At 49.7% G+C, this 23,546-nt stretch overlaps 7 protein-coding genes across 7 annotated transcripts; 4 read left to right on the forward strand and 3 right to left on the reverse strand.

Annotated features, from left to right (window-relative positions):
* Positions 1-401: 401 nt before the first annotated feature.
* Positions 402-2,420, reverse strand: N7500_006408 (CAAX farnesyltransferase subunit beta RAM1; the record flags this gene model as incomplete). Its single annotated transcript, XM_056677552.1, has 7 exons — positions 402-660; positions 716-985; positions 1,048-1,165; positions 1,226-1,353; positions 1,444-1,518; positions 1,599-1,754; positions 1,990-2,420. 7 exons carry the CDS (start codon positions 2,418-2,420, stop codon positions 402-404), a joined length of 1,437 nt encoding a protein of 478 aa, XP_056532552.1.
* A 1,293-nt stretch (positions 2,421-3,713) lies between these two features.
* Positions 3,714-6,145, forward strand: N7500_006409 (Zn(II)2Cys6 transcription factor domain-containing protein; the record flags this gene model as incomplete). The annotated part of the gene is made up of 2 exons (XM_056677553.1): positions 3,714-5,988; positions 6,045-6,145. 2 exons carry the CDS (start codon positions 3,714-3,716, stop codon positions 6,143-6,145), a joined length of 2,376 nt encoding a protein of 791 aa, XP_056532553.1.
* Positions 6,146-9,272: 3,127 nt separating this feature from the next.
* On the forward strand, positions 9,273-11,414 carry N7500_006410 (putative RING and UBP finger domain protein; the record flags this gene model as incomplete). The annotated part of the gene is made up of 1 exon (XM_056677554.1): positions 9,273-11,414. The coding sequence occupies one exon, from the start codon at positions 9,273-9,275 to the stop codon at positions 11,412-11,414; it is 2,142 nt and encodes a 713-aa protein (XP_056532554.1).
* Positions 11,415-11,691: 277 nt separating this feature from the next.
* N7500_006411 (3-demethylubiquinone-9 3-methyltransferase) lies at positions 11,692-12,774 on the reverse strand (the record flags this gene model as incomplete). The annotated part of the gene is made up of 1 exon (XM_056677555.1): positions 11,692-12,774. The coding sequence occupies one exon, from the start codon at positions 12,772-12,774 to the stop codon at positions 11,692-11,694; it is 1,083 nt and encodes a 360-aa protein (XP_056532555.1).
* Positions 12,775-13,236: 462 nt separating this feature from the next.
* On the reverse strand, positions 13,237-15,186 carry N7500_006412 (putative C6 transcription factor (AmyR); the record flags this gene model as incomplete). Its single annotated transcript, XM_056677556.1, has 3 exons — positions 13,237-13,647; positions 13,708-14,158; positions 14,222-15,186. The coding sequence occupies 3 exons, from the start codon at positions 15,184-15,186 to the stop codon at positions 13,237-13,239; spliced, it is 1,827 nt and encodes a 608-aa protein (XP_056532556.1).
* Positions 15,187-16,769: 1,583 nt separating this feature from the next.
* Positions 16,770-19,913, forward strand: N7500_006413 (glycoside hydrolase family 31 protein; the record flags this gene model as incomplete). Its single annotated transcript, XM_056677557.1, has 4 exons — positions 16,770-17,482; positions 17,550-17,957; positions 18,008-18,178; positions 18,230-19,913. 4 exons carry the CDS (start codon positions 16,770-16,772, stop codon positions 19,911-19,913), a joined length of 2,976 nt encoding a protein of 991 aa, XP_056532557.1.
* Positions 19,914-21,052: 1,139 nt separating this feature from the next.
* N7500_006414 (alpha-amylase) lies at positions 21,053-23,069 on the forward strand (the record flags this gene model as incomplete). Its single annotated transcript, XM_056677558.1, has 8 exons — positions 21,053-21,211; positions 21,273-21,311; positions 21,362-21,477; positions 21,542-21,650; positions 21,712-21,940; positions 22,015-22,177; positions 22,247-22,393; positions 22,478-23,069. The coding sequence occupies 8 exons, from the start codon at positions 21,053-21,055 to the stop codon at positions 23,067-23,069; spliced, it is 1,554 nt and encodes a 517-aa protein (XP_056532558.1).
* Between the last annotated feature and the right edge of the window lie 477 nt (positions 23,070-23,546).

The raw sequence follows: 23,546 nt of genomic DNA on the forward strand, positions 1-23,546 counted from the left end.
CGCTTTTTTTTGGTGAGAGCTGCGGAGAATCGGTGATATCACTACCAGCACAAAAGAAAAAAAAAAATAGAAGGAATTGGTGCTATGTGCTATGACCTATTCTGTAAAGTCATACTCGGACCCCCAACATTCCCAACCCAACCCCTTGCGTCTGAGTCTCGTTCACAGCATCTTCCTTGGCTTGGTCAAAATCACCCTCGTGGCTTCCATGTTATGACCGCTGCTATGACCGTGGGGGCTTGCGGTCTCAGGCATCCAAGGCTAGTCATGCATATGCACTCGCTCGGAATGTCTGGTTACCAATGACACCTGCTTCAACTTTTTGAAGCCAACCTCAATCCATCGTGGCGCTTTGTCCCGTGTCTTCTTGTTGATATGGCGTCGACTCACGCCCCTCCCGTTTAGACAGTGAGGGGCTGGGCCTCGGACCAGAGCCGCATTTGCTCCACGGCTTTGTGCGGGATCACATACAATGGGTGCATTGACTCTAGTCGATCACCTCTGGAGAACACATTGCCCGGATCGCGGCTCGGTGAAGCCTTCCAGGAAAATGAGGATGAAAAGTTGCCGCTTGAGACACTCGAGTCCGTTCGGTAATGATGGTTTTGAGTCGCACTCAATCCTGCCATAACGTAACAGGTGTGGTATGAATCGACATGCCTTGGTCTTGGTCAGCTATATGTGCAAAAGAACCTGTCACAGATAGGAAACATACTTTCCCGGTTTGTCACGGAGACCGCCATCGATTCCTTGACAACATCCAAGGATGTATCGGGTTAAACCTTCGCGGCTGAACAGACTGTTGGCTGGTGGCTCGGTTTTATCTGGCTTTCCCTGTAGAGAAGACTCAAGCAATGGCCAGCATCCACCAACCCAGTGACTGTAACATCCATCTACCAGCTTATTTGTTCGTCCGGAAAGACCTCCTTCTGGGGCGGACTGACGTGCGGACAACCATGACACTAACATGGGAATGTCCATATGTCTGTCGGGAAACATTAGCATATGAAAACAGAGAGGATATTCTAGTCTAGAATGGTCGCGGACCTGTTGAAGATCTCCTCGGGGGGTCCCAAGATAGATAGACATGCCAGAGCGCAAAAAGCATATGCTCCATGGGCCTCCGACCCAGGGCTACCGGAGATACCACCTTCATATGTTTGGCCTAAGCGCAAGCGTCAGCACATCTCAAAATCTGCTATAGCCCAAAACATCAAACTCCTACATCGTGAGAGATATTCAGGAAGACCACTCGTCAAACTCTCCAATCCGGCTTCCCGCGCTTGAGAGCCCGGAGCGAGCGTCAGCGGCAGATCAAGTAGCGAGATCAAAGTCATAGCGCAATATGCGCCACTGCATTAATGACAGGTCAGATCTTGCATCGGGGAAGGGAAACGGGATTACGAGCAAGCGCCTGCTCTAGCCCTGTATACTTCTACTTACCGCACATCTTCCTCCCCGCCCTCACAAACCCGAAATCCTCCATCTGGCTGCTTCAATCTGCCGATCCATTGCCACCTGGGGAAGCCAGAAAAGGGTCAGACGCACAGGATCACACAAGACGCACATGCAGCAGCAGGCTGCTGGTGACAACTCACATCGCGTTTCGATCCACCAATCCAAAGGCTTCCTCGCCTCCAACCATACCCAGCGATAGGACGGCTGCATAACTGCCCGCGAGATGGGATGTCTGGCCGTGGCCGCCGCCAAATCCCCCTGTGGGGTTTTGCATCGGCCGAAGCGTAGTAATCACACTAAAATAGAGAAAAGTTTAGGAAGGCGTTTTTTGTTTGGTTCATGTTTCACGTTGTACGGATGAGATGATCGTTTCCAATCAGGGTATATCTCCAGAGGCTCGCCATTGTGTGGACATATGACAGATAAAAAGAAAAAAGCAAAAAGCAAAAAGCAAATTGTAGAACGAGGCGGGGAAGGGGGAATAGTATCAAAATAATAAAATAAAAGCAAGGATGTAGAACATGCACGTACCGTTCACGAAACCGAGTTGTATCTTCTCCCAGCATGGCGAGTCCCGCCAACGCCCAATACACAATCCACGGGCGGCTGGCGTCCATAGCGACGAACCCCTCGGGATAATCCTCGAGAGCATCATATAGGAAGCTGGTGTGGATATCACGTTGCAGGGCAGGCACACCATGTTTGTTGATGTCCTTCTGAGTGCTGTGAATGCCTTTCAAGAATGGCAGACATTTTTCCAGCGTCGCGTTCTGTAGATCAATGGTCTCGGTGATGAGCGGGTCACGGATGGGCGGCGGCTGCGTAAACAAGGCCGGGATCCCCGGGCGCGGTTGGTTAGAGTCAGTAGACATGGCTGTCGTTTTGGCGGGCGCTGTTGAAGTTGGGTTGGGTTTTTGTGCGTTCGGAAATCGAACTTTGCGAGGTTTCCCGATGAGCGGCATGGAATGATTTTGTAGATTTGAAGCTCAAAGAAATGTAGATTGGACCTGTTCTTACTATTGTTCTTGTGAATGTGAATGTAAAAAGTCTTAATTTCTTTGTACCCCCCCCACTTGATTCTCTACTCCGGGTCTTCCCATCTCTTGACATCACATCTCGGATAGTTTCAACTTTCTTAATCTGGCTAGAGTCAGGGTCTCTCGTGGCCTCGAAGACGCATATATTGCTATTATGGAGTATGGAGTACTCCTGAAGAGGTTCTGCATGTCACAAAAGTCAATATATATCCATATATAAATATGTGATGGATCTGACGCCATGCAGTGTGCAAGTATATTGTCGGCTTACCCTTGCTGCATGTGCCCAGGTGTCCCCCAGTATCTGTACGAACATGTTTTTTTTTGAGAAAAAAAAACAATTTACCAGACGTGTCCAATTTCTTGTCTCTCTAGGGTCTATATTAACTTGGCACTCTCAAGATTTCGAGTACAACATACATAGTTCTCGCAATCTACATACCTTAGCGCTAGCTTATGAATATTTGTTATATTAATTTATCGAAATCCTTAGCTGCATGGTCAGCATCCCGAATTGGCCTAAATACCAGAGATACGAAAGGGAACAAATCCCGTCTGATTGGATCTGATTAGGAAGGACTTTATTTTGGGTATACGACCCGATTGACAGATCTCGGTTACTCCTATTGCCACGCAGTCGTAGGTTTTTTTTTCTTCTCTCCCCACTGATCTTCCGGGTTCGGTCTCGCGGATGATTTACCATAGAGATCTCAGTCAGAACCTAGGGAAACATAACAGTAGTAATGTAAAATATATGGAATAGTGACGGAGTACTACTCCGTATATGGAATCAAGATATGAAATACTACTCCGTAGTTTGAAATCAGTATATGGAATAGGAAAAAGAAAAACAAGGCAACTTCCGTCAGATTTCAATAGATCATGGGATCAGCAAACTCCCCAGGCTCTCGATCTCATATTTCTCCTTAATTCCTCTTTCCCTCTACTCAACACTAATGCAAACTAATTCCCGTGGAAATAATTCATCGCTCAGTACTGGATCAACGTTCCCTCCACGCCCAGCCAGCCTCTCCACTCTCCACCATCAACTCCCCTAGCGCATTTCTTCGCTCACCGCTGCTTTGTCCCCCCACCGCCTCACTTCCCTCTTCTTCAATGGTGGTGTCACCCTTCTGAAGAAGGTCTTCTCATCCAGGCTGGTCCTTTTCTTCCCCTTCTATTTCACTTTCCCGTGATCATTTTGACTCCGAAAAAGTCATGTCCAATGTCGATATATCCAGTGATGGCCTTATTGGCGTCGATTATGACTCCAGAGGTTATCTTCAGCACCAAACATGGCCTGTGGCGGTAGAACAAGTACCCCCACGGTCAGAAGACGCCCATGGTCTCTCCCCGTTGCAAACTGGCGGTCACCCTATGGAACAGTCGGTGACCCATGATCCAAATCTCATGGTCGATTGGCACTTTCAACAAATACACCCCTCTCACCACCTCTCATATTCGTCCGAGGACCCGTCAGCGCCCCAATTTACCACGAGTTATGGCATGCCCATGCATTCTTCGCCCGTCGATCTCATGTCTGGCCAGGGCCAGATGACTACCGGCTTGCTCGATGGTCCTTATCTGCCGATGTCGGCACCGGTCGACATGGTTCCATTCACGTATCAGGACTTTCAAGCGGATTTGATGGCTTTCCCTAACGGGCTTCCGGATGTTTCCTATGCCCCGCACCCGGTTCTTGAAAGTAGCTCGCCCACCGATACTTATCTCGAGGTCCGTTCCCTCTCCAGTAGTGACAACGGTTGGAGTACTATCGACCACCGCCGCTCTCTCGACTTTGGTTATCCCGAACAAGGTGTTTTCGTCAACCCCACCCAGACACTGCATGACCGTAGTCTTTCGGAGTCTTCATATTCCACATCATACGGCAGCTTTGTGGATATCACGAATCCCATCGGTTCTCCCGGTTCTGAGAACAATATGGACTTGCCTTGCTATAACCATCATGGTCACGCCCATGGCCACAGTTACAGTCATAGCCATACTCACAGCCACAACCACAGCCATAGTCACAGTCACAGTCACAGCAGCTCCGTTCCAATCCACGGTACCTCCCCGACAAGCAGCGCGATTGTCCTTCGCGACCAGTCTTCGATAGGTTCTCGCTCGCCTTCTGCAGTCAGCCCTATCGGAATGGTGCGGCCGATCCCGGTTCCGATCAAGAAATCAACATCCCCGGCTCGATCAGCTGGGTCTTCTCAAGCATCCACCTCCCCACCGAGCCGGAAACCATCCCGCAAAAGTCCCATTGCCGCCAAGACCGCCGAGACCAAGGTTCGCAAGCAGTCCCAGACCGGCAAGCCCGAAACCGAGAAGCGTGTCGGCAAGAGAAAGGGCCCCCTCAAGCCCGACCAGCGCAAACAAGCCAGCGAGATCCGGAAGTTACGCGCATGCCTGCGCTGCAAGTTCCTCAAGAAGACGTGTGACAAGGGCGAGCCTTGTGCAGGATGCCAACCATCCCACGCTCGGTTATGGCAGGTGCCATGTACTCGCATTGATATCAAGGAGATTGGTTATTTCATGAAGGACTGGAAGGCAGATTATGAGCGCCACATCACCATGGGCTTCTCTGTCGGCAATATCACCGGATTCTCGGACCAGGAGCGCACTCTCTTCATCACTCACGGTTATGGACAGGTCATGCCCATCAACGCTCGCGAGGTCTATGTTCGTGACGAGAAGTGCTTCAACATTGACTGGATTGAGTCGATGCAGCGTGATCCAACAGAATACGAGGTCGAGACCGCCAAACTCTCAGCTGGTATGGAGGGCATCTCACAAGCGATGTTGTCGGATTATCTTGATCGCCACATCGACGGCAATGGTACCTTTGAGAAGTTTGTCGACGACTACTTTGAGGGCACTCCTTTCCTGACGCAAATGCTGAAGACCGCTTTCCGCTTCTACTTCCGCACTAAGCTGCCCGTCATCCGTAAGGCACTCAAGCTGGTGGTTGCTTACAACCTTACCATGCATGTCACCATGGTTGAAGGCATCGGCGAGGAGGAAGGCTTCCTTGGCAAGATCAAGTCCATGGGCTCCAAGTTCGCTGGCAAGACCATGGCCCCAGTCATGATCAACTTCCAGATTAAGTATGCCATGGCGAGCATGTGGCGTGACCTGCAGAAGGATGTGCTGGAGGAGCTTTCATCACTTTACTCCAGTGTGTACAGCGGCGACAAGCTGAAGAACTGGCCCACAATCTTCATCCTGGCCTCCATTCTGCTGGCCGTGTGGGAGGAGATGCAGTTCGATAGCCACTACCGGACCCCAGATCAGTCTGCCGTTGACAAATTCTGCACCGATATGGAAACCACCCCGGTGGGCGTCATTGTCGGACTGTTCCAAGCCATTTCACAGAAGCTGCCGCCGTTCACCGAGTGGGACTCACAAAAGCACCACCAGCTGCTGTACTCCAACCCGGATGTTTGCAACACCATGACCGAAGTCCGCCAACACGTCGAGCAACATGGTAAGAGAGACTCTTCCCGATCATTCCACTGCTCCGAAACTAATCCCATCCTGCAGAAACCTACCTCCGCAGCCGCACCGGCACGAAATTCAACCGTGGCGACTTCGACTGCCTTTCAAATAAATTTGTGTCGCGACTGGTCATTCGCGCCAATTAAACGACCCCGATGCGCAAACGCATTATGATGATGATATTTACCACGATTGCCGTTTCCAGCGCGTACAGTTCCGCGATTTCGTTCTAAATGCTAAATGATAACACTGAGAATATGCGAACCATTGTCGTGACAATGAGGAGCGCATCTATCGCTCTTTAACGATGAATCCGATGGGTCCCCTCCTAGTGAGGTTCTACCCCTTTTTGTACTTTGGTTTTGAGCGAACCGACTTTCCTTTTTTTACCCTTTTTGATCTAGGTTATGGTTGTCATGAGCCTTGTTTTTGGTGTCTTTTTTGTCATATTTACCATTTCCTTTTTGTGAGGTTTTTTTTTTATTGCTCTTGTCTTTGGTGTATACCTTTCTTCGCATAGCTTTGTCTCCAGCGATGAACGAGGATCACGAATGTCATGACCGTGTACGGCCGAAGGTGTTTCTATTGTTTTGTTTTCATTTTTGTGGCATCTGGCACCCGCCACGGAACAGGCCAACAATTCAAGTTAAAACAAGGCCCTGAGAAAGGGTGTGCAGGCTGTCTTAATCCCCGAACCACATTCTTGGTGGCGCATATCTACCGGGGACGGCGTCGGAGGAAATTTTGCGAGACCGGATTGTTTATACATTTGCCAATGGGCTCATAGTTTCTAAATCTAAACTTGAATACTTGAATTCTTTGACCTTGACTTCTTTGACTATAGTACCATTGAACTAAAAAAAGATGTGAAAAGACCGGTGAGTACTAAATTTGGAAGCGGGTACAGGGTACCCGGGAGACCGCAGCAGTTACCGCGTAGAGCCCCGTACCCTGTACTTTCTCACTAGTGTCTCCATATAAAAGGTCCACCCCCTCTTTTTGACGCCGATAAGCAACGTCATCACTTGGGGAAGACAAAAACACTTGAGGTATATATTAGAACCCCCTAATAGAAGAATATATATCTTGAGTGGAAGATTACAGGTCTATTTGTAGATATCCAACCAGATTCGTACTTCGGAATTTTTTAGGTGGCGTCAAACTGTTCCCAGGCACCCATTTTGACTCATCCGGCACCTTCTGGCATTTTCACGGCGTCACCTGCACCTGACTAAGACGCCTCGCCCCCTCATCTTCCAAGGTTTCCTACATAAGGACGCTGATTTCCCTCTTTCCACCATCTCCCTTCTTTCAACCCACCATCTATCCAGGTTGTTTCACTTGAGAGCATCCTTTCCTTTCAATCATCATCTTCAACTCAAATAATAAAGCCCATCATGCAGATCTTTGTCAAGACTCGTACGTTCACCCCTATCTGGCCTCGGCCTATTGGAGATTGTGTTGATCCCACTGGCCCTCTTTTCCAACTCAACTTATGAACATCCTTACTAACATTCGTTTGTCTTTAGTCACTGGCAAGACCATCACCCTTGAGGTGGAGTCCAGCGATACCATCGACAATGTCAAGTCCAAGATCCAGGATAAGGAGGGCATCCCTCCTGACCAGCAGCGTTTGATCTTTGCTGGCAAGCAGCTTGAGGATGGTCGCACGCTGTCCGACTATAATATCCAGAAGGAGTCCACTCTTCACCTGGTCCTCCGCCTCCGTGGCGGTATGCAGATTTGTAAGTCTTTTTTCACACGCCAGTCATTCTCACTTGACTAACATTTGCCACAGTCGTCAAGACCTTGACCGGAAAGACCATCACCCTTGAGGTCGAGTCATCTGACACCATCGACAATGTCAAGTCCAAGATTCAGGACAAGGAGGGCATTCCCCCTGACCAGCAGCGCCTTATCTTCGCCGGCAAGCAGCTGGAGGACGGACGTACTCTGTCCGACTACAACATTCAAAAAGAGTCCACTCTGCACTTGGTTCTCCGTCTACGTGGTGGTATGCAGATTTTCGTCAAGACACTCACCGGCAAGACTATCACACTCGAAGTCGAGTCATCCGACACTATCGATAATGTGAAGTCCAAGATTCAAGATAAGGAGGGCATTCCCCCCGATCAGCAGCGCCTCATCTTCGCAGGCAAGCAGCTTGAAGATGGCCGTACGCTCTCCGATTACAATATCCAGAAGGAATCCACACTCCACCTTGTCCTCCGTCTACGTGGTGGTATGCAAATTTTTGTCAAGACTTTGACCGGAAAGACCATCACGCTCGAGGTTGAGAGCTCAGACACCATTGATAACGTCAAGAGCAAGATTCAGGACAAGGAGGGTATCCCTCCTGACCAGCAGCGTCTTATCTTCGCTGGTAAGCAGCTGGAGGACGGACGTACACTTTCGGACTACAACATCCAGAAGGAGAGCACCCTTCACCTGGTGTTGCGTCTGCGTGGCGGCCAGTAATTGATGTAAATGATGCTCTTCTCAACTTCGATAGGTTCTACATGACCTGCATGGCGTTTGGTCGGTTTTCGAGGCTGAGGCTTCTTATTTTGCAATGTGTTTTCTGAGGACGGCTTCTCTCTTTTACTTTGCGCCCACATTATCATCGATGTGATAGATAGTTCTCTACAATTCACTCTAGCAATATTTTGCTAGTCTTTGCCTAGCATGCCATTCCATTGTAATTGTTCCGTAGTCTTTAGTATTTACTGACAGGAATTATATGGTACATGGATGTCAGTGACGTACAATATACGGAGTAGACATGTCCGGATGTTGGGAGGTTTATCCGTCCAGCATCATCCCTATGTGCAAGTCCCATATAATTGTCTCATTCAGGTAATTCGGTTCAAGCACACCAGTTCTACAACCTTCTAGAACGCGCGCGCGACAGTTTCAATCATTTTTGCCTCTTTGCCACTCTCGCGTGCCAGGAACCACTTGTGGCGCAAGGTGCAGACGCGGGCGACAATAAAATCTCCAGTTATACTAGAAGGAATTATCTGTGATATACTTTTTTGTTTTGGTGCTTTTTGTGTTACAGTTATAACTTTCGAGGGAAGCAAAAAATCCCAAACAGGCATCTCATAGTCACATCAGAAAAGACGATCAAGAAGACATGAGCTCGCAGGCGATTCCAACACCTGTGATTTATGTATTAAGTAATCATATATCCTTATCGTGATAACACGCCTCTCTCTTTCGACAATTCCAACAACCCGCAAAAGCTCCAGAGGATGCGAGCCATCATCCGGGATGCCCGCTTACTTCTATCACATTAGCTTACAACTCCTCTCCCACGGCTTGTCCGACGCGCCGAGCTCGCAGGGATCCTCTCCCGCACTACAATCCGCATGGGAAGCTCTCCAACCATTCCAACAACGGAGCGGGCCTTCAACCTCCAACCGCCTATATAACACCAACACCCCACTCTCAGATAACATTTTAGCGCATCGACAGAAAGTCATATCCACTCTCTCCACCCATACTACTCCCACTCCACTTCGAACCACTCCTTCCACCAGCACCACTCCACTCGAAGACGACAAGCGCTTCAGCGCTATCTCCATTGAGTGCGTTGACATGGTCACCCCAAAGCAACCGACCAAACGCACCCCGAAGCGCGGCTCCGCATCCACAGAACCAGAGAACCTCGTCGCCGCAGGCATCGGCACCGATATCCTAGGCGGCCTTCGCACAAAAGGCAGATACATCCCTCTCGATTACGAGCTTGCCGACAGTGTCTGGGGAATTGTGCACCTGTACCGCGACTCGCATGAAACGCCCTACCTCGGAAACGATGATGACCACCCAGCCTACCTGAAGGGCTCTTCAGCTGCGGCCCGCAACCCCGGCGAGCAGCAGGCTACTGTGAGGCAGAGTGTAGCCGGGGCGGCGGGTGCCAAACAACCTGGGACGGCAGGCCTTGCTGAATACCCCTTCCCTGAGACGACTTCTTCCTCCGCGCAAAATCCTGATGAGGATTGTACAACACTATGCATTCTCGCTGTGCCATCTTATCTATCGCCGCCGGACTTTTTGGGATTTATGGGACAGAAGACTATGGATGATGTTAGTCATTTCCGGATGATTAGGACTGCGCGCGCGAATCGGTATATGGTTTTGATGAAGTTCCGGAGTGGGCGCAAGGCGAAGGAATGGCAGAAAGAATGGAATGGGCACGTGTTTAATAGCATCGAGCCTGAGACCTGCCATGTGGTATTTGTGAAATCGGTCGAAATCCAGGTTATGGATGACGGAACACCATCTTCTGAGCATGGAGCTATCTCCTCGAACCTCTCGACCCCCTCTCGACCCCCCGTATCCTCTACCGGACAAGTAACTCTCACTGGCAAACCTCTTGCACCACCTACCCCCGCATTAATCGAACTACCAACCTGTCCAGTCTGTCTAGAGCGAATGGACGAAACAACAGGGCTCCTCACAATAAACTGCCAACACGTTTTCCACTGCACTTGTCTCCAGAGATGGAAAGGCAGCGGCTGTCCCGTGTGCCGATACACACAAGACGACTACCGTAAAAGCAACGCATCCCTGAAGCCAGATGAAGAACCCCAAGAATGCAGCGTCTGCCACTCAGAAGAGAACCTCTGGGCTTGTTTAATATGCGGCACGATCGGCTGCGGCCGCTACGACAACGCCCACGCCTTCGCCCACTGGAAAGAAACAGCCCATGCCTTCTCCATGGACCTCACTTCCCAGCGCGTATGGGACTACGTAGGCGACGCCTACGTCCACCGCATCATCCAAAACAAAACAGATGGAAAGCTCCTCGAACTACCCGCTGCAGACCACAGCGCCCTTGACCCACCAGATTGGGGCGATGCCGTCCCCCGCGAGAAATTAGAAAATATGAGTATCGAATACACGCACCTTCTCACCAGCCAGCTTGAAAGCCAGCGCGCGTACTTTGAAGAAGTCGTCGAGCGCGCTGTCGACAAAGCATCGCAGGCTAGTGCCGCTGCCGCCGTGGCGGAAATCAATGCTTCCAGCGCCTCGTCATGTCTAGAAGAATTACAAGCTAAGTACGATGCCGTGACGATTGAGACTTTGCCGTCGCTTGAACACGACCGCGCGCGTGCGGAGAAGAGAGCGGAAAAATTCGAGGCTCTAGCGCGCTCGTTTGAGAAGGGATTTCAGGAGGAGAAGGCTATGAATCAGAATATGTTGTTGCGGTTGGAGGGTCTTGCTAAAGAGGTTGATGAGCTGAAGGCTGCCAATGCGGATCTGGCGGAGCAAAATCGGGATTTGACTTTCTTTATTAGTGGCACGCAAAGGTTGCAGGGGCAGGGTGAGGAAGTTGAGCAAGGAACTGTCTCTGTGCCTGAGCCGCCGGCTGCTTCAAAGAAAAAGAGGAAGGGGAAGGGCAAGAAGTAGTCTTGGGGAGGAAGGTTTTGCCTTCACTTTTGCTCGGGATTGGGATTTGGTTTTAGGGCTGTATTCTTTTGCGCCGTCAATAGGAATGGCTGCTGGGTGGTTATGTGCATTTAGCGATGTGTACTGCATACACTGGAAACGAGTCAATGATGACATGTATGAATTTATGAATTATCGAGAGATGCAATGAGTACAAGCCAGTAGAAGTTGACAAAAACCAAATAATATACAAATAGCTCAAAACAATGCAAGTATAGATACACACCTCAAATCCAGTCTACAGCTCCTTTCTAACAGCCCAGAAATAATTCCCCCAATCCTCACTCCCAGGCACCATCTTCCACCCAATTCCCGGAACATAGATAGCACCCACACACTTCCACCTCATCCCCTCCGCAACCGCACTCCCACCCCTCGAAACACCCGTATCAGCAGCTCTCATCAACCCTTCCTGCAACCATCCCTTAACCTCATCCGGGTTGACGAACTTATTCCACTCATGCGTCCCGCGCGGCACAACACCAATCGGCCATGGCGCTTCAGCAATAACCTGGTTCAGGATGAATGACGGCAATGTCCGCGAGATAGTAGATCCAATCAGCCAACCGCCAGGCTTGAGAGCGCGCAGACAGTTAGTCAAGAAGCTTAACGGTGTTGAAGTTTTCGGATCGATGTGTTCAAGGACCTCGAAGAGAGTTACGACGTCGTATTGTGAGGGTGTGACTTGAGTTGAAGTAGAGCTGGATTCTGGTAGGTTTGGGGCGGACGTCGAAGTCGGCGCATTGCCAGCAAGTACATCCTCCAGCGTGGTATTGAGGTACTTGAAACGACCTGTGCGCAGGTGCGTGTCGACGGTTGGATCCATGCGCGCATGCTCGCGCGCCATTCGGATCAGGTCTGTTGAAGGGTCGATTGCGGTCATTGAGGCGGCGAGGGTTGGGGTTGGGGCTGGGGATGTCGGGTCGAGTGGGATTGTGCGTGCGAGGGATTCGGCGAAGATACCGCCGCCGCAGCCTACGTCGAGGTAGTTGAGGGTTGCGGTGGAGGGGGTGGATGCGGTTGGGTTTGAGGTTCCCTCTGCTAGACAGGAAGCGATGAATTCGTGGCGGAGGGGGTTCATTAGGTGCAGGATTCTGGAGGGGCCCATTGGGTCCCACCAGGAGCTGGCGAGGGCGGAGAAGTGGGAGAGCTCATCGGCGGAGACGGAGGATGTTGAGTGCGCGCGGGTTGGAGGTGATGGGGTTGATGGGGCGGATGCGGGCGCGGATAGGAAGTGGTTTGGTGAAGGCCTTGTTGAGCGGAGAGTTGAGCGGAGGGCTCGAGCGGAGAGAGGGAAAGTACGGGGTCGAAGAGAGGCCATTGTGTAGGCAATGGTGTTGGTTGTGAGCGAGGCTGAGGTTCAATGTCTCCGAGAATTGGCTCCGAGGTTTGGTGCTCTGGTGAGCTTTGATTGATGCGGAGACTCGAGGATTATCCGCAAAATTGTCAATTGCAGGTTTCAGAAAGTTTCAAAAGCAATGTAGGGCATACCAAATAGAGAATATCCTGAGCAATTGAGAAGAGAAAGTCGCATGAAGCCGATCACCAAATTGGAGATGCCGAGACAAACATGCCAAGACAATTTGACTTCTCACAAGCTATGAGCTTTCTCGACTACGATGTACATCGACTACACAACAATGGTCATGGATTTGATGCACCGCGGCATTGATCAAGTTCTATAGTCCAGCTCTGCTCTCATATCATAAACATCCATCTATAAAACTCCACATGGTATCATACAACAAACGAAATCCGTATACAAATTCAAACAGTTGGCCTATCATCCCAAGAGACAATTCTCGAAGCCCATTTCTTGTGAAACATGCGCATGAGAAGCTGACTCGGCTTGGCCATCGACATCGCGGATGTCAATATCCTCGGCACTAGCAGCATAATCCCAGACATGCTGGCCAGACCATGAAGCCAGCTGGTCCGGCACAGCAGCGCCGAGTATAGGAAGGAAATTCCCAGTGGTGATGCTGCAGTCGAGCCCAAGCACGCTTCTGCAACGATCCAGTAGTGTGGGGAAGAGGTACGAGGGCGAGCCACGTATTTGAGAAAGCGTGTGAAGTATACCCCACAGCAACTCGTTTGGATCAATAATTGACTCGGCCAGCCTATGGACGGCTTTTGGTCCAAGAGACCTCGTCACATCAGCGATAGAGGATCCCAGATCAAAGAGCTTTTGTTCCTGTAACGTTCGAATCAGTATGCGGATACGAACGAACAACTTCATCTCGGGTTGACTTACCATTCCAATTCCGTGCGCATCAACGGCACCTTGCGATGCAGCGCCAATCACGCTCATCACAGATTTACCCACAATCACTGGTAAGTGAAATGGTAAAACTGCATCATCGCGCGAACCAGGCTGTGTGGCATGGCTCATAGACAACTTCCACATCATCGTCTGCAGCCACTGTTGCGTGATCAAGATATCAACCTGCTGGATCTCAAGGACTCCCTCTAGGGAAATAGCCTTGCACAGATTGGATTGGATAGCAGAGGTTGGTGGCCTCTCCAAGATGCCATCTCCGCCACCGGCGGAGATCCAATCATAAAGGTTCGGTGTGAGATTCTCAAAAATAGTGATCAGGTTGATGAATCCATAAGCCAGGATAGGGTCTTCCGAGCCAAGGACCTGGGGCTTGTGAATCGAACTGCGCAGCATGACTGGCTTCGCTTGCTGGAGAGCATAACCTCTGTTGAATAATCAATTAGCACCCGTCCAAACTATGATTGATCCTTCATAACCGGCCACTTACCTCTCTGTGATGAATAAAAGCCAGAAGACACGGCGTCTTTCCTCCGCTTCCTCAACCCCATACTCTGCATAGGTTGGCTCGCGATGCAAACCAAGTGTGAATGCAAAGGAGGTAGCCTGGCACAAAAAGAACCAAGCCTGATCCTGACGATCAAGGTTCCCATACGAGGCAAACAAAAAGAACGAAGTCAGAAGCGACTCTGTGCTAAGTTCTTCCAAAACATCACAATCACGCCGCGCCCGCACGGCCTCTGCCAGAAGATCTTCTCCAGCCATCAACGAGTGTCCATCCCCAATATTCATATTCTGCAAGCGTGCAGGATCTGAAACAGGCGTCGGCCCATCCAGTTTTAACTGGATATGCGTGGCCGCACACAGCGATGCCAAAAAGGCATACCGCTGCGCAGACAGCTGTCCAGGCTGTTGACAATCCAGCCGGAGCTGGTCGCCTCGGACCACCGGCATAATTGGGAACAAGTACTTGAGGTAGATATTGACATGGACAAGCAGAATCTGCGGTGAGAGACGGCGGGTGGCCGGTCTCACACACCCATAGCCATAGCCAATGGCAGATTCCACATTTGAGTCTGTGGAGCCTGGAGACGAGACGAGCTCCGGAGGTGGCAAGTGAGAAAAAGTATCCGAGAAGTCCTGGCCTGAGAACTGCGAGTCTGAGATTACAAAGCCCGGCGAGATTGGCGAATTGAATTGGTAATCCGGGATCTCGCCGGTGCTGGCGTCCTCGGGATACAGGCTCTCGGGTGGGTCGAGTCGGGATGAGAGAGGATGAATCGGGGCCAGGGGATATAGGGTACGGAATTTGGGCCCCTTGCGACGGAGGACGTCGCTGTATGAGCAGGAGAGAAGGAGGCGTTGGCATTTGTCGCATGGTAGTTCACGGGAACATTTTATTTTGCGACGGCGACAGTTGTCGCATGCCTGCTTTGGTTTGGATTGTTTGGACATTGTTTAAGTCTTGTGGAGACTCAGTAGAGTTGAAGTTCATGTTAGGGGGATAAAAAAAGACGTTTCATCCGGGGACTTTCCAGGATGTGGCTCATTATAACAAAAACTAGAAACCTGGGGAAGCGGGGGGGGCAAGAGACTCCCCGCATAGGCCCCTTGGCATTATGCTTCATTGTCTTTTGATATTACTTGCATAGAAGTCCTGGATGCTATTCTTACTACTCTTCGAGCTCAGGGGGCGCTTCCTCTCGGCCCGACTTCTCTACATCCCCTCAGCCTTTTAAACTATAAAGATACATTCAGTGATTATAAAGATCATCGGAGAGATCACCAAGATCACCAAGACATTTGACACATTGAGTGACCCCCATCTCAGGTATCCCTATGATCTTCTGCTAAGATTAATATGGATCCCAACTCTCGGCCCGTAAGCGAAGTCCCCCTCTGGGCGAGGTACCTCTCGGGGCCAAGTCGGCTCTAATGACATCTCTTCATAGCGCTGATGGACAGGTGCCTTGAAATCAATGCGGGATTTTCTCGCCGGATTTAACCAGTTTAGTATATAGTGGACACCGCTAGGCTACGCTGAGCTTTCATTTCCGTTTCACTTAATACCCGATCCAATCAAAGATCTTCACGGCTCCATTAATATATGCACAGTTCTGGCCCTGGATTTCCCGCGAGTACAACGTACCGAGAGGACTTATTGTATTGTTCTCGGCTTCCCGAATGTGCGTTAAGGGGGAACTGAGTGGTTATATATATCAGGTGGGTTAGAGTACGGAGTCCATCATTGCGGTATTAGCTCAGTATATATAGAGTGGGATATGGTTCGTATAGTTGGAGAGAGCTTGTATGGGTGTTCTATAGCTTGTCTGATGACAGTTCGTGAAGTTTAATAGAGATCCCGTTCAATAATTCCCTGAGGTTCGAGAGTCCCGGGACAGAATCTTCCCAATGTCCGAGCATCCCGTGGCAAGATTTTCCGCTAGAGTGAAAGAAGTCACCGTAGCCGGGTTTATCAGACTATAATGACATTCTACTAAGTGGGTTGTTGTATATTAGATCCAGGTGCGTTTAAAGTCTACTATTGTAGACGGGCATTTGTCGGACAACTGACCAATCACCAGGCTATAATGGCGTGATCTATATGATCGGCGGCTTCTCAAGTCGTCGGAGTAATAATCTTCCACGGTTGATACATTCGTGTTCTACTCCGTAGAGGTAGACTTATTCTATATTGTTTCTATCTCACCTATACTATGTTGTATACAATAGACACCATATACATTATGCAGGCATTTGTAATCTTTTATGAAGTCATAAAGTGTACGGTGTACCCCTCTTTCGTGTTATACACGACGTAAGGGACTCTGCATATCCCAGCCCCTTGTCTTGACCACCTTCACCCCCCAAGTCCTCTTCACTCGATGTGATTGCATCGGAGAATCAGTGGAAATCCATGCGGGGTCGGCATAGGGTCCCCTTGTACACATACTGCGGACCGGTTATACTCAACCTAGAAAAACGAGGAACATAAATGAGACGTCCCCCGGATTTACAACCAAAGTAGGGAAGTGGTCATGGTTTGTGTGAAGAACCTTCTTGCCAGTGCGTGGCTCTTGCCAACAGCCTTTGGGGCTGTCTCAACATCCGCCACGGGCTCTCGTGTTTCTTCGACTTCTTCGGGAAAATACTCCCAATTTACCATCCCCGCTAGCGTTGATGTTGGCGCACAGCTGATTGCCAATATCGATGACCCTGAAGCCGTCGATGCCCAGTCGGTTTGTCCCGGGTACACGGCGTCGAACGTCAAGGAGTCGGCTCGTGGATTAACTGCTACTCTCACCCTAGCTGGAAAGCCATGCAATGTCTACGGTACCGATGTAGACTCGTTGGACTTGTCCATCGAGTACCTCGCTAATGACCGCCTCAACGTTCAAATTGTCCCGACTTATCTCGATTCTTCGAACTATTCTTGGTTCATATTGGATGAGCATGTCGTTCCCCGACCCACTTCCGATCGTCATGCTGCAAAGAAACATAGCGATCTAGAGATCACTTGGTCGAACCAGCCCTCTTTCCACTTCAAGGTGACCCGCAAGGCTACCCGTGATGCGATCTTCGATACGACTGGTTCAGTCTTGGTATTTGAGAACCAGTTTGTTGAATTCGTGACCTCCCTACCCAAGGATTATAACCTGTATGGCATTGGAGAGCATATTCAGCAGCTGCGCCTCTTGAACAATCTCACTTTGACCCTCTATGCGTCGGATATTGGTGACCCTATTGATGAGTGAGTTTCATTCCCCGTCATTTTCTCCCTTCACTCGTGCTCTTCTGATGCTGACGACTTTTGCTAGCAATCTCTACGGCTCCCAGCCTTTCTATCTGGACACCCGCTACTACGAGGTTAATCAGGAGGGTCATCACACCCTCGTTGCAAGTGACAAGGCCGATCAGTCTAAAAACTATGTTTCCTTCTCGCACGGCGTATTCTCCAGAAACGCCCATGGTCAGGAGGTTATCATGACCCCGGAGGGCCTGAAGTGGCGCACTCTGGGAGGTAGCATTGATCTCACCTTCTACTCGGGTCCTAGCCAAGCGGATGTGACCAAGAACTACCAGCGGAGCACCATTGGCTTGCCAGCACTGCAGCAGTACTTTACCTTTGGCTTCCACCAGTGCCGCTGGGGTTACAATAATTGGACTGAGCTAGAACAAGTTGTCGCCAACTTTGAGAAGTTTGAAATCCCGCTCGAGACTATCTGGTAAATTGACACACCGCACCTTGGAATGATTCAAATTCTAACATGACTAGGAATGATATTGATTATATGCATGGTTACCGCGACTTTGATAATGATCAACATCGTTTTCCCTACAGTGAGGGTGAGGAGTTCCTAGATAAGCTGCACAGCAGTGGCCGTCACTATGTTCCCATCATAGACGCGGCTATCTACATTCCAAACCCTGAGAACGCCTCTGATGCGTAAGCCCCCCCTAGACCTATCGTGCAGAAACAATGCTAATTTGCCATCAGCTATGATACCTATACACGCGGACATGAGGATGACGTTTTCCTGAAGAATCCTGATGGAAGCGAGTACATTGGCGCTGTCTGGCCCGGCTACACTGTCTTTCCTGACTGGCACAATCCTAAGACCGGCGATTTCTGGGCGAACGAAATCGTTACGTGGCACAAGAAAGTAGCCATTGATGGTATCTGGATTGATATGAACGAGGTTTCTTCCTTCTGCGTCGGCAGCTGCGGATCTAAAAATCTTAGCATGAACCCAGCCCACCCTCCGTTTGCCCTGCCTGGGGAGCCTGGTAACGTTATATATGACTATCCAGAAGGGTTTAATATCAGTAATAAGACTGAGGCTGCGTCTGCGTCTGCGGCGTCTTCCAGCCAGGCGGCTGCTGCCGCAACCGGGGGCTCTGCCTCTTCGTCTACCTCGTATCTGCGGACTACACCCACTGCGGGAGTACGCAACGTGAACTACCCACCATACGTGATCAACCATGACCAGGGTGGCCACGACCTCAGCTCGCACGCCGTGTCCCCGAATGCCACTCACTCCGATGGTGTCCAAGAATACGATGTGCACAACCTGTTCGGTCACCAACTCCTCAACGCCACTTACCATGGTCTGCTAAAGGTCGATGAAAAGAAACGTCCTTTCATCATCGGCCGCTCAACATTCGCAGGCTCCGGTAAATGGGCTGGCCACTGGGGTGGTGACAACGCCTCTAGGTGGGCATTCATGTTCTTCTCCATCCCCCAAGCCCTCTCATTCTCCCTCTTCGGAATCCCCATGTTCGGCGTTGACACCTGCGGCTTCAACGGGAACACCGATGAAGAACTCTGCAACCGTTGGATGCAACTCTCAGCCTTCTTCCCCTTCTACCGCAATCACAACACCCTCTCTGCGATTCCCCAAGAGCCCTACGTCTGGGAATCCGTCGCAGCCGCCACCAGATCCGCCATGAAGATCCGCTACGCAATCCTCCCCTACTTCTACACCCTCTTCCACGAAGCTCACACAACCGGCTCCACCGTCATGCGCGCCCTGGCTTGGGAATTCCCCACAGACCCCTCCCTCGCCGCAGTTGATACCCAGTTCCTCCTCGGACCTTCTATCATGGTCGTACCCGTGCTCGCCCCCCAAGCCACCTCCGTCAAGGGCGTCTTCCCAGGCCTCAAGCATGGCGAGGTATGGTACGACTGGTACACCCAGACAGCTGTGGACGCAAAGCCCGGCGTCAACACCACCATCCCTGCCCCGCTCGGTCATATCCCCGTTTTCGTGCGTGGAGGCAGTGTCTTGCCAATGCAGGAGCCTGCTTTGACTACGAAGGAGGCACGTGGTACACCCTGGTCCTTACTTGTCGCGCTTGGTGGCAGTGGAGCTGCGTTGGGTCAGTTGCATCTCGATGATGGAGAGAGCAATGCTCCGGATGAAACTCTTGATGTTTCTTTCAGGGTCAAGGGTCCTAGCTTGAGCGCTAGGGCAAAGGGTGACTGGGAGGAGTCAAACCCTCTTGCTACTGTTACTGTTCTTGGTGTGTCCAAGGAGCCTGATGCTGTGACGTTTAATGATAAACCTGTGCCAGCTTCTGGGGTGCATTATAATGCCACTTCGCATGTGCTGTCTGTTTGTGGTTTGCAGGAGTTGACTAAGGAGGGAGCTTTCAGTGAGAACTGGACTTTGAAGTGGTAGATTGTGGAATGCTATAGGAGTCTGCTGTTTTCTTCCTGGTTTATCCCAATAGCACCTAGGTACCTCTATTGATTAACGCCTACAATGAACGTATTTTCATATACTTTCTCTCTTCTTCCACGACATCTCCTGATTATCTTGTTTTTGTCTTCCTTGCCCTATATAAGCCCGAGCTCCTATCGTTGAAGTGCCGGTGACCTCGTATAGCTCAGCTGAGTAGAGAAAAGCCCGCACGATCCTCCGGTCGCATTCACAAATTGCCGTTTCAAAGATGCACAGACTTTCCCCATGTCGGGCCGAATTACAAAGCCAAATATTGGCGGCCGATGTTGTATCTATTGTGTCTCATGGCATACACGTCATCATATCTAGCCCTATAGGTAGTCCATCACACAGAATACGGGGTACATAGCCTAAGTTATTCTAGCTGCATCTACCAAGACCCTTGGCAATTCTCCAACTCCAAGTCGGAATTTACTTGGTACATAAGGATCGACATCTAAAACGAGCCAATAGCCCATCGCAACCCCCTCCTCATTCCTGCAGGTTCAGCGTGCAACTCCTGCAACTCCCCGCGCATGCTGATTCGACCAGTTCCCCGTGTCAGGGGCTTCGACAAGGATCATATCATTTAACACATGTCAGGATTTGTCCTGGCCGAGCGAATCATTCCTCAAGGTTATGCATCTATAGTCGTAATTGTTTGCTTTTGCTCAGCTTTGGATCGGGATCTGACAAATTAGATATGAAGGATCATATTTTCTTTTGTGTTAGCTGCTGTTCGGTTAATATATTAGTTGGCCACTGGATCCTCTTTCGGTGTATTCTTATCTCGTCTTGGAATCTGTTCCGACTGCAGACAGGCATTTAGAGGGGTGATCTTTTCATACACACAGTCGCATCCGTGAAGATCTTCATCTGAGCTTTTGGCGTTTATTGGCTTAAGTCCATACTTCATTACGGAGTCCGATTTCAACAGCTATTGGTCTCTGGTATCTCTGTTTTGTCTGCCGAGTACCCGTTGTGTGCATTGCGTTTGCTGGGATGTTTGTACTAAGTCCCTTGCAGCGCTTTTGTTGTTGATCATCCCGTTGCTGAATTTTCTCTTTTTTACCCACCGGCGCTGAAAGATCTACGAGATGATTCTTGCTCAACTTGCTTGGCTTGCCGGCTTCGCTGGCACTGCTATTGCTGCAACTCCAGCTGAATGGCGCTCGCAGTCAATCTACTTCATGCTCACTGATCGCTTTGCCCGAACTGATGGATCGACTACTGCTACTTGTAATACCAGTGATAGAGTAAGTTTCCATCTTTGTATTTAGTCTGTAATATTAGGCTATAGTTAACTATATTGAACAGAAATACTGTGGTGGAACATGGCACGGAATCATAGACAAGGTCAGTAACAACTTAACCCTTGTTATCTCATACAATTAACAACCTCTTAGCTGGACTACATTCAAGGAATGGGCTTCACAGCCATTTGGATCACTCCCGTAACCGGTCAATTGACCGAGGATACCAAGTATGGAGATCCATATCACGGATACTGGCAACAGGATATGTAGGTATCGCAAAACAGAAAAAAGACACCCTCCAGCCATACATCCTTACTGATCAGATCTAAGAGAGGCTCTGAACCCGAACTATGGAACCGCAGATGACCTCAAAGCTCTCGCTGCGGCCTTGCATGAACGCGACATGTATCTCATGGTCGATGTAGTCGCAAATCACATGGTGAGCCAAATTTTCCAGAGGAATCCGTCCAGGCTGAGACTGACATACATTGAACAAAAAGGGCTATGCTGGTGCAGGAACTGACATGGATTACTCCAAATTCAACCCCTTCAATAATGCGAAGTATTTCCACTCTTACTGCCCAATCACCGATTACAGCAACGACACCATGGCGCAAAAGTGCTGGCTTGGCGATAACTCCGTCTCGCTACCGGATCTGAATACAGATAGTGCGGAGGTGCAGAAGATTTGGTATGACTGGGTGAGGAAGTTTGTTACTGACTACTCGAGTAGGTTTTTGTCCCTCGGTATCCTGCTTGAGCAAAACAATGTTGCCATATTTCAGATACCAACCAATATATAGTTGACGGTCTTCGTATCGATACAGTCAAACATGTCCAAAAAGACTTCTGGCCCGGCTACAACAAAGCGGCCGGCGTCTACTGCGTGGGCGAGGTCTTTGACGGTGACGTTGGCTATACCTGTCCATACCAGGAGGTACTGGACGGAGTGCTCAACTACCCAATGTGAGATTCTGCTTTCCCATAAATCTGACCCTATACACAGGGAGAGACAAGGCTAATTTGTGAATCTAGTTACTATCCGCTCCTCAACGCGTTTCAATCGACTTCCGGAAACATGGCTGCCCTATACGACGCCATCAACACGGTGAAATCAAGCTACAAGGATTCAACGCTTCTGGGTAATTTCTTGGAAAATCACGATAATCCCCGTTTTGCCTCGTAAGTGAAACTTGCATCAATCTAACAAAGAATCACTGCACTCTATATATCTAGAAACTAATAACTATTCCTTCGGGAATTTAGCGTCACCGACGATATTGCCCTCGCCAAGAATGCAGCCACATTCACCATCATGACGGACGGTATCCCTATTGTCTATGCAGGGCAGGAGCAGCATTATAGCGGTGGCAAGGATCCAGCTAATCGCGAGGCTCTGTGGCTTTCTGGATTTGACACGGACAGCGAACTGTACAAGCTTATTGCAAAGGCCAATGGTGCTAGAAATGCGGCGATTGCTAAGAGTACCAATTATACTATCTACCAGGTATGGCTTGTCTCTTTCTATCTTAATAAGAGGAGAAAGAAGAACGGAAAGATTAATACTTCACAGAACTACCCAATCTACAAAGACGAGAGCACCATCGCCATGCGGAAGGGCTATGATGGCGGACAGGTAATCACCGTCTTAACCAATCTCGGTACAGGGGGTAAAGAGTACTTGCTTTTAATCCCTGATACTGGATTCAAGGCCGGTGATAAGTTGACGGAAATTATATCCTGCGCCAGTGTTACTGTTGCTGAGGGTGGGAAGGTCCCTGTTCCTATGGCTGGCGGAGAGCCGAGGATTTTGCTCCCTACCTCTTTGCTTGAGGGCTCACGTCTGTGTTCGTCATAGAATTCGGGTTCGGGGTGTTTGCGGTTGAGGTTATCGAGGTCAAGACCGACCCTTTACTCTTTCGGGGGATTTTGATAGATAGATATTTTTCCTTTGGCTTTAATGGCAATGGAAAAGGTGTATACATAAGCTCACCGGTGCTTTTGGAGTTTGTTTCGAAGGTATCATCAATTGATCAATATCTTATAAATTTCATATCATGTTCTATCGAAGGGGTCTTGAGATTGTGTTAAGAGTGTAGTCTCTTGGCAGATCATCTACCTAAGCCAGGATGACTAGTAAAGAAATAGAAGCTGGCCTGCCTTTTCAATACAATTCTCTTTCCCTTTCTCTGCCTTGCGCCTTGTATGTTCAACCCATTACAAACATAAGAACCTACTGAATGTTGATTGAAGAATATAATAGGAAAGAGATGCGAAAGATGAACTATTTACGCCATGCGGAAACGAAAGACGAAACAAAGAAGCCGGATTCAGA

This window comes from Penicillium coprophilum (assembly GCF_028826855.1).
Source record: "Penicillium coprophilum strain IBT 35676 chromosome Unknown utg000004l_segment0_segment0, whole genome shotgun sequence".
Lineage (NCBI taxonomy): Eukaryota > Fungi > Ascomycota > Eurotiomycetes > Eurotiales > Aspergillaceae > Penicillium > Penicillium coprophilum.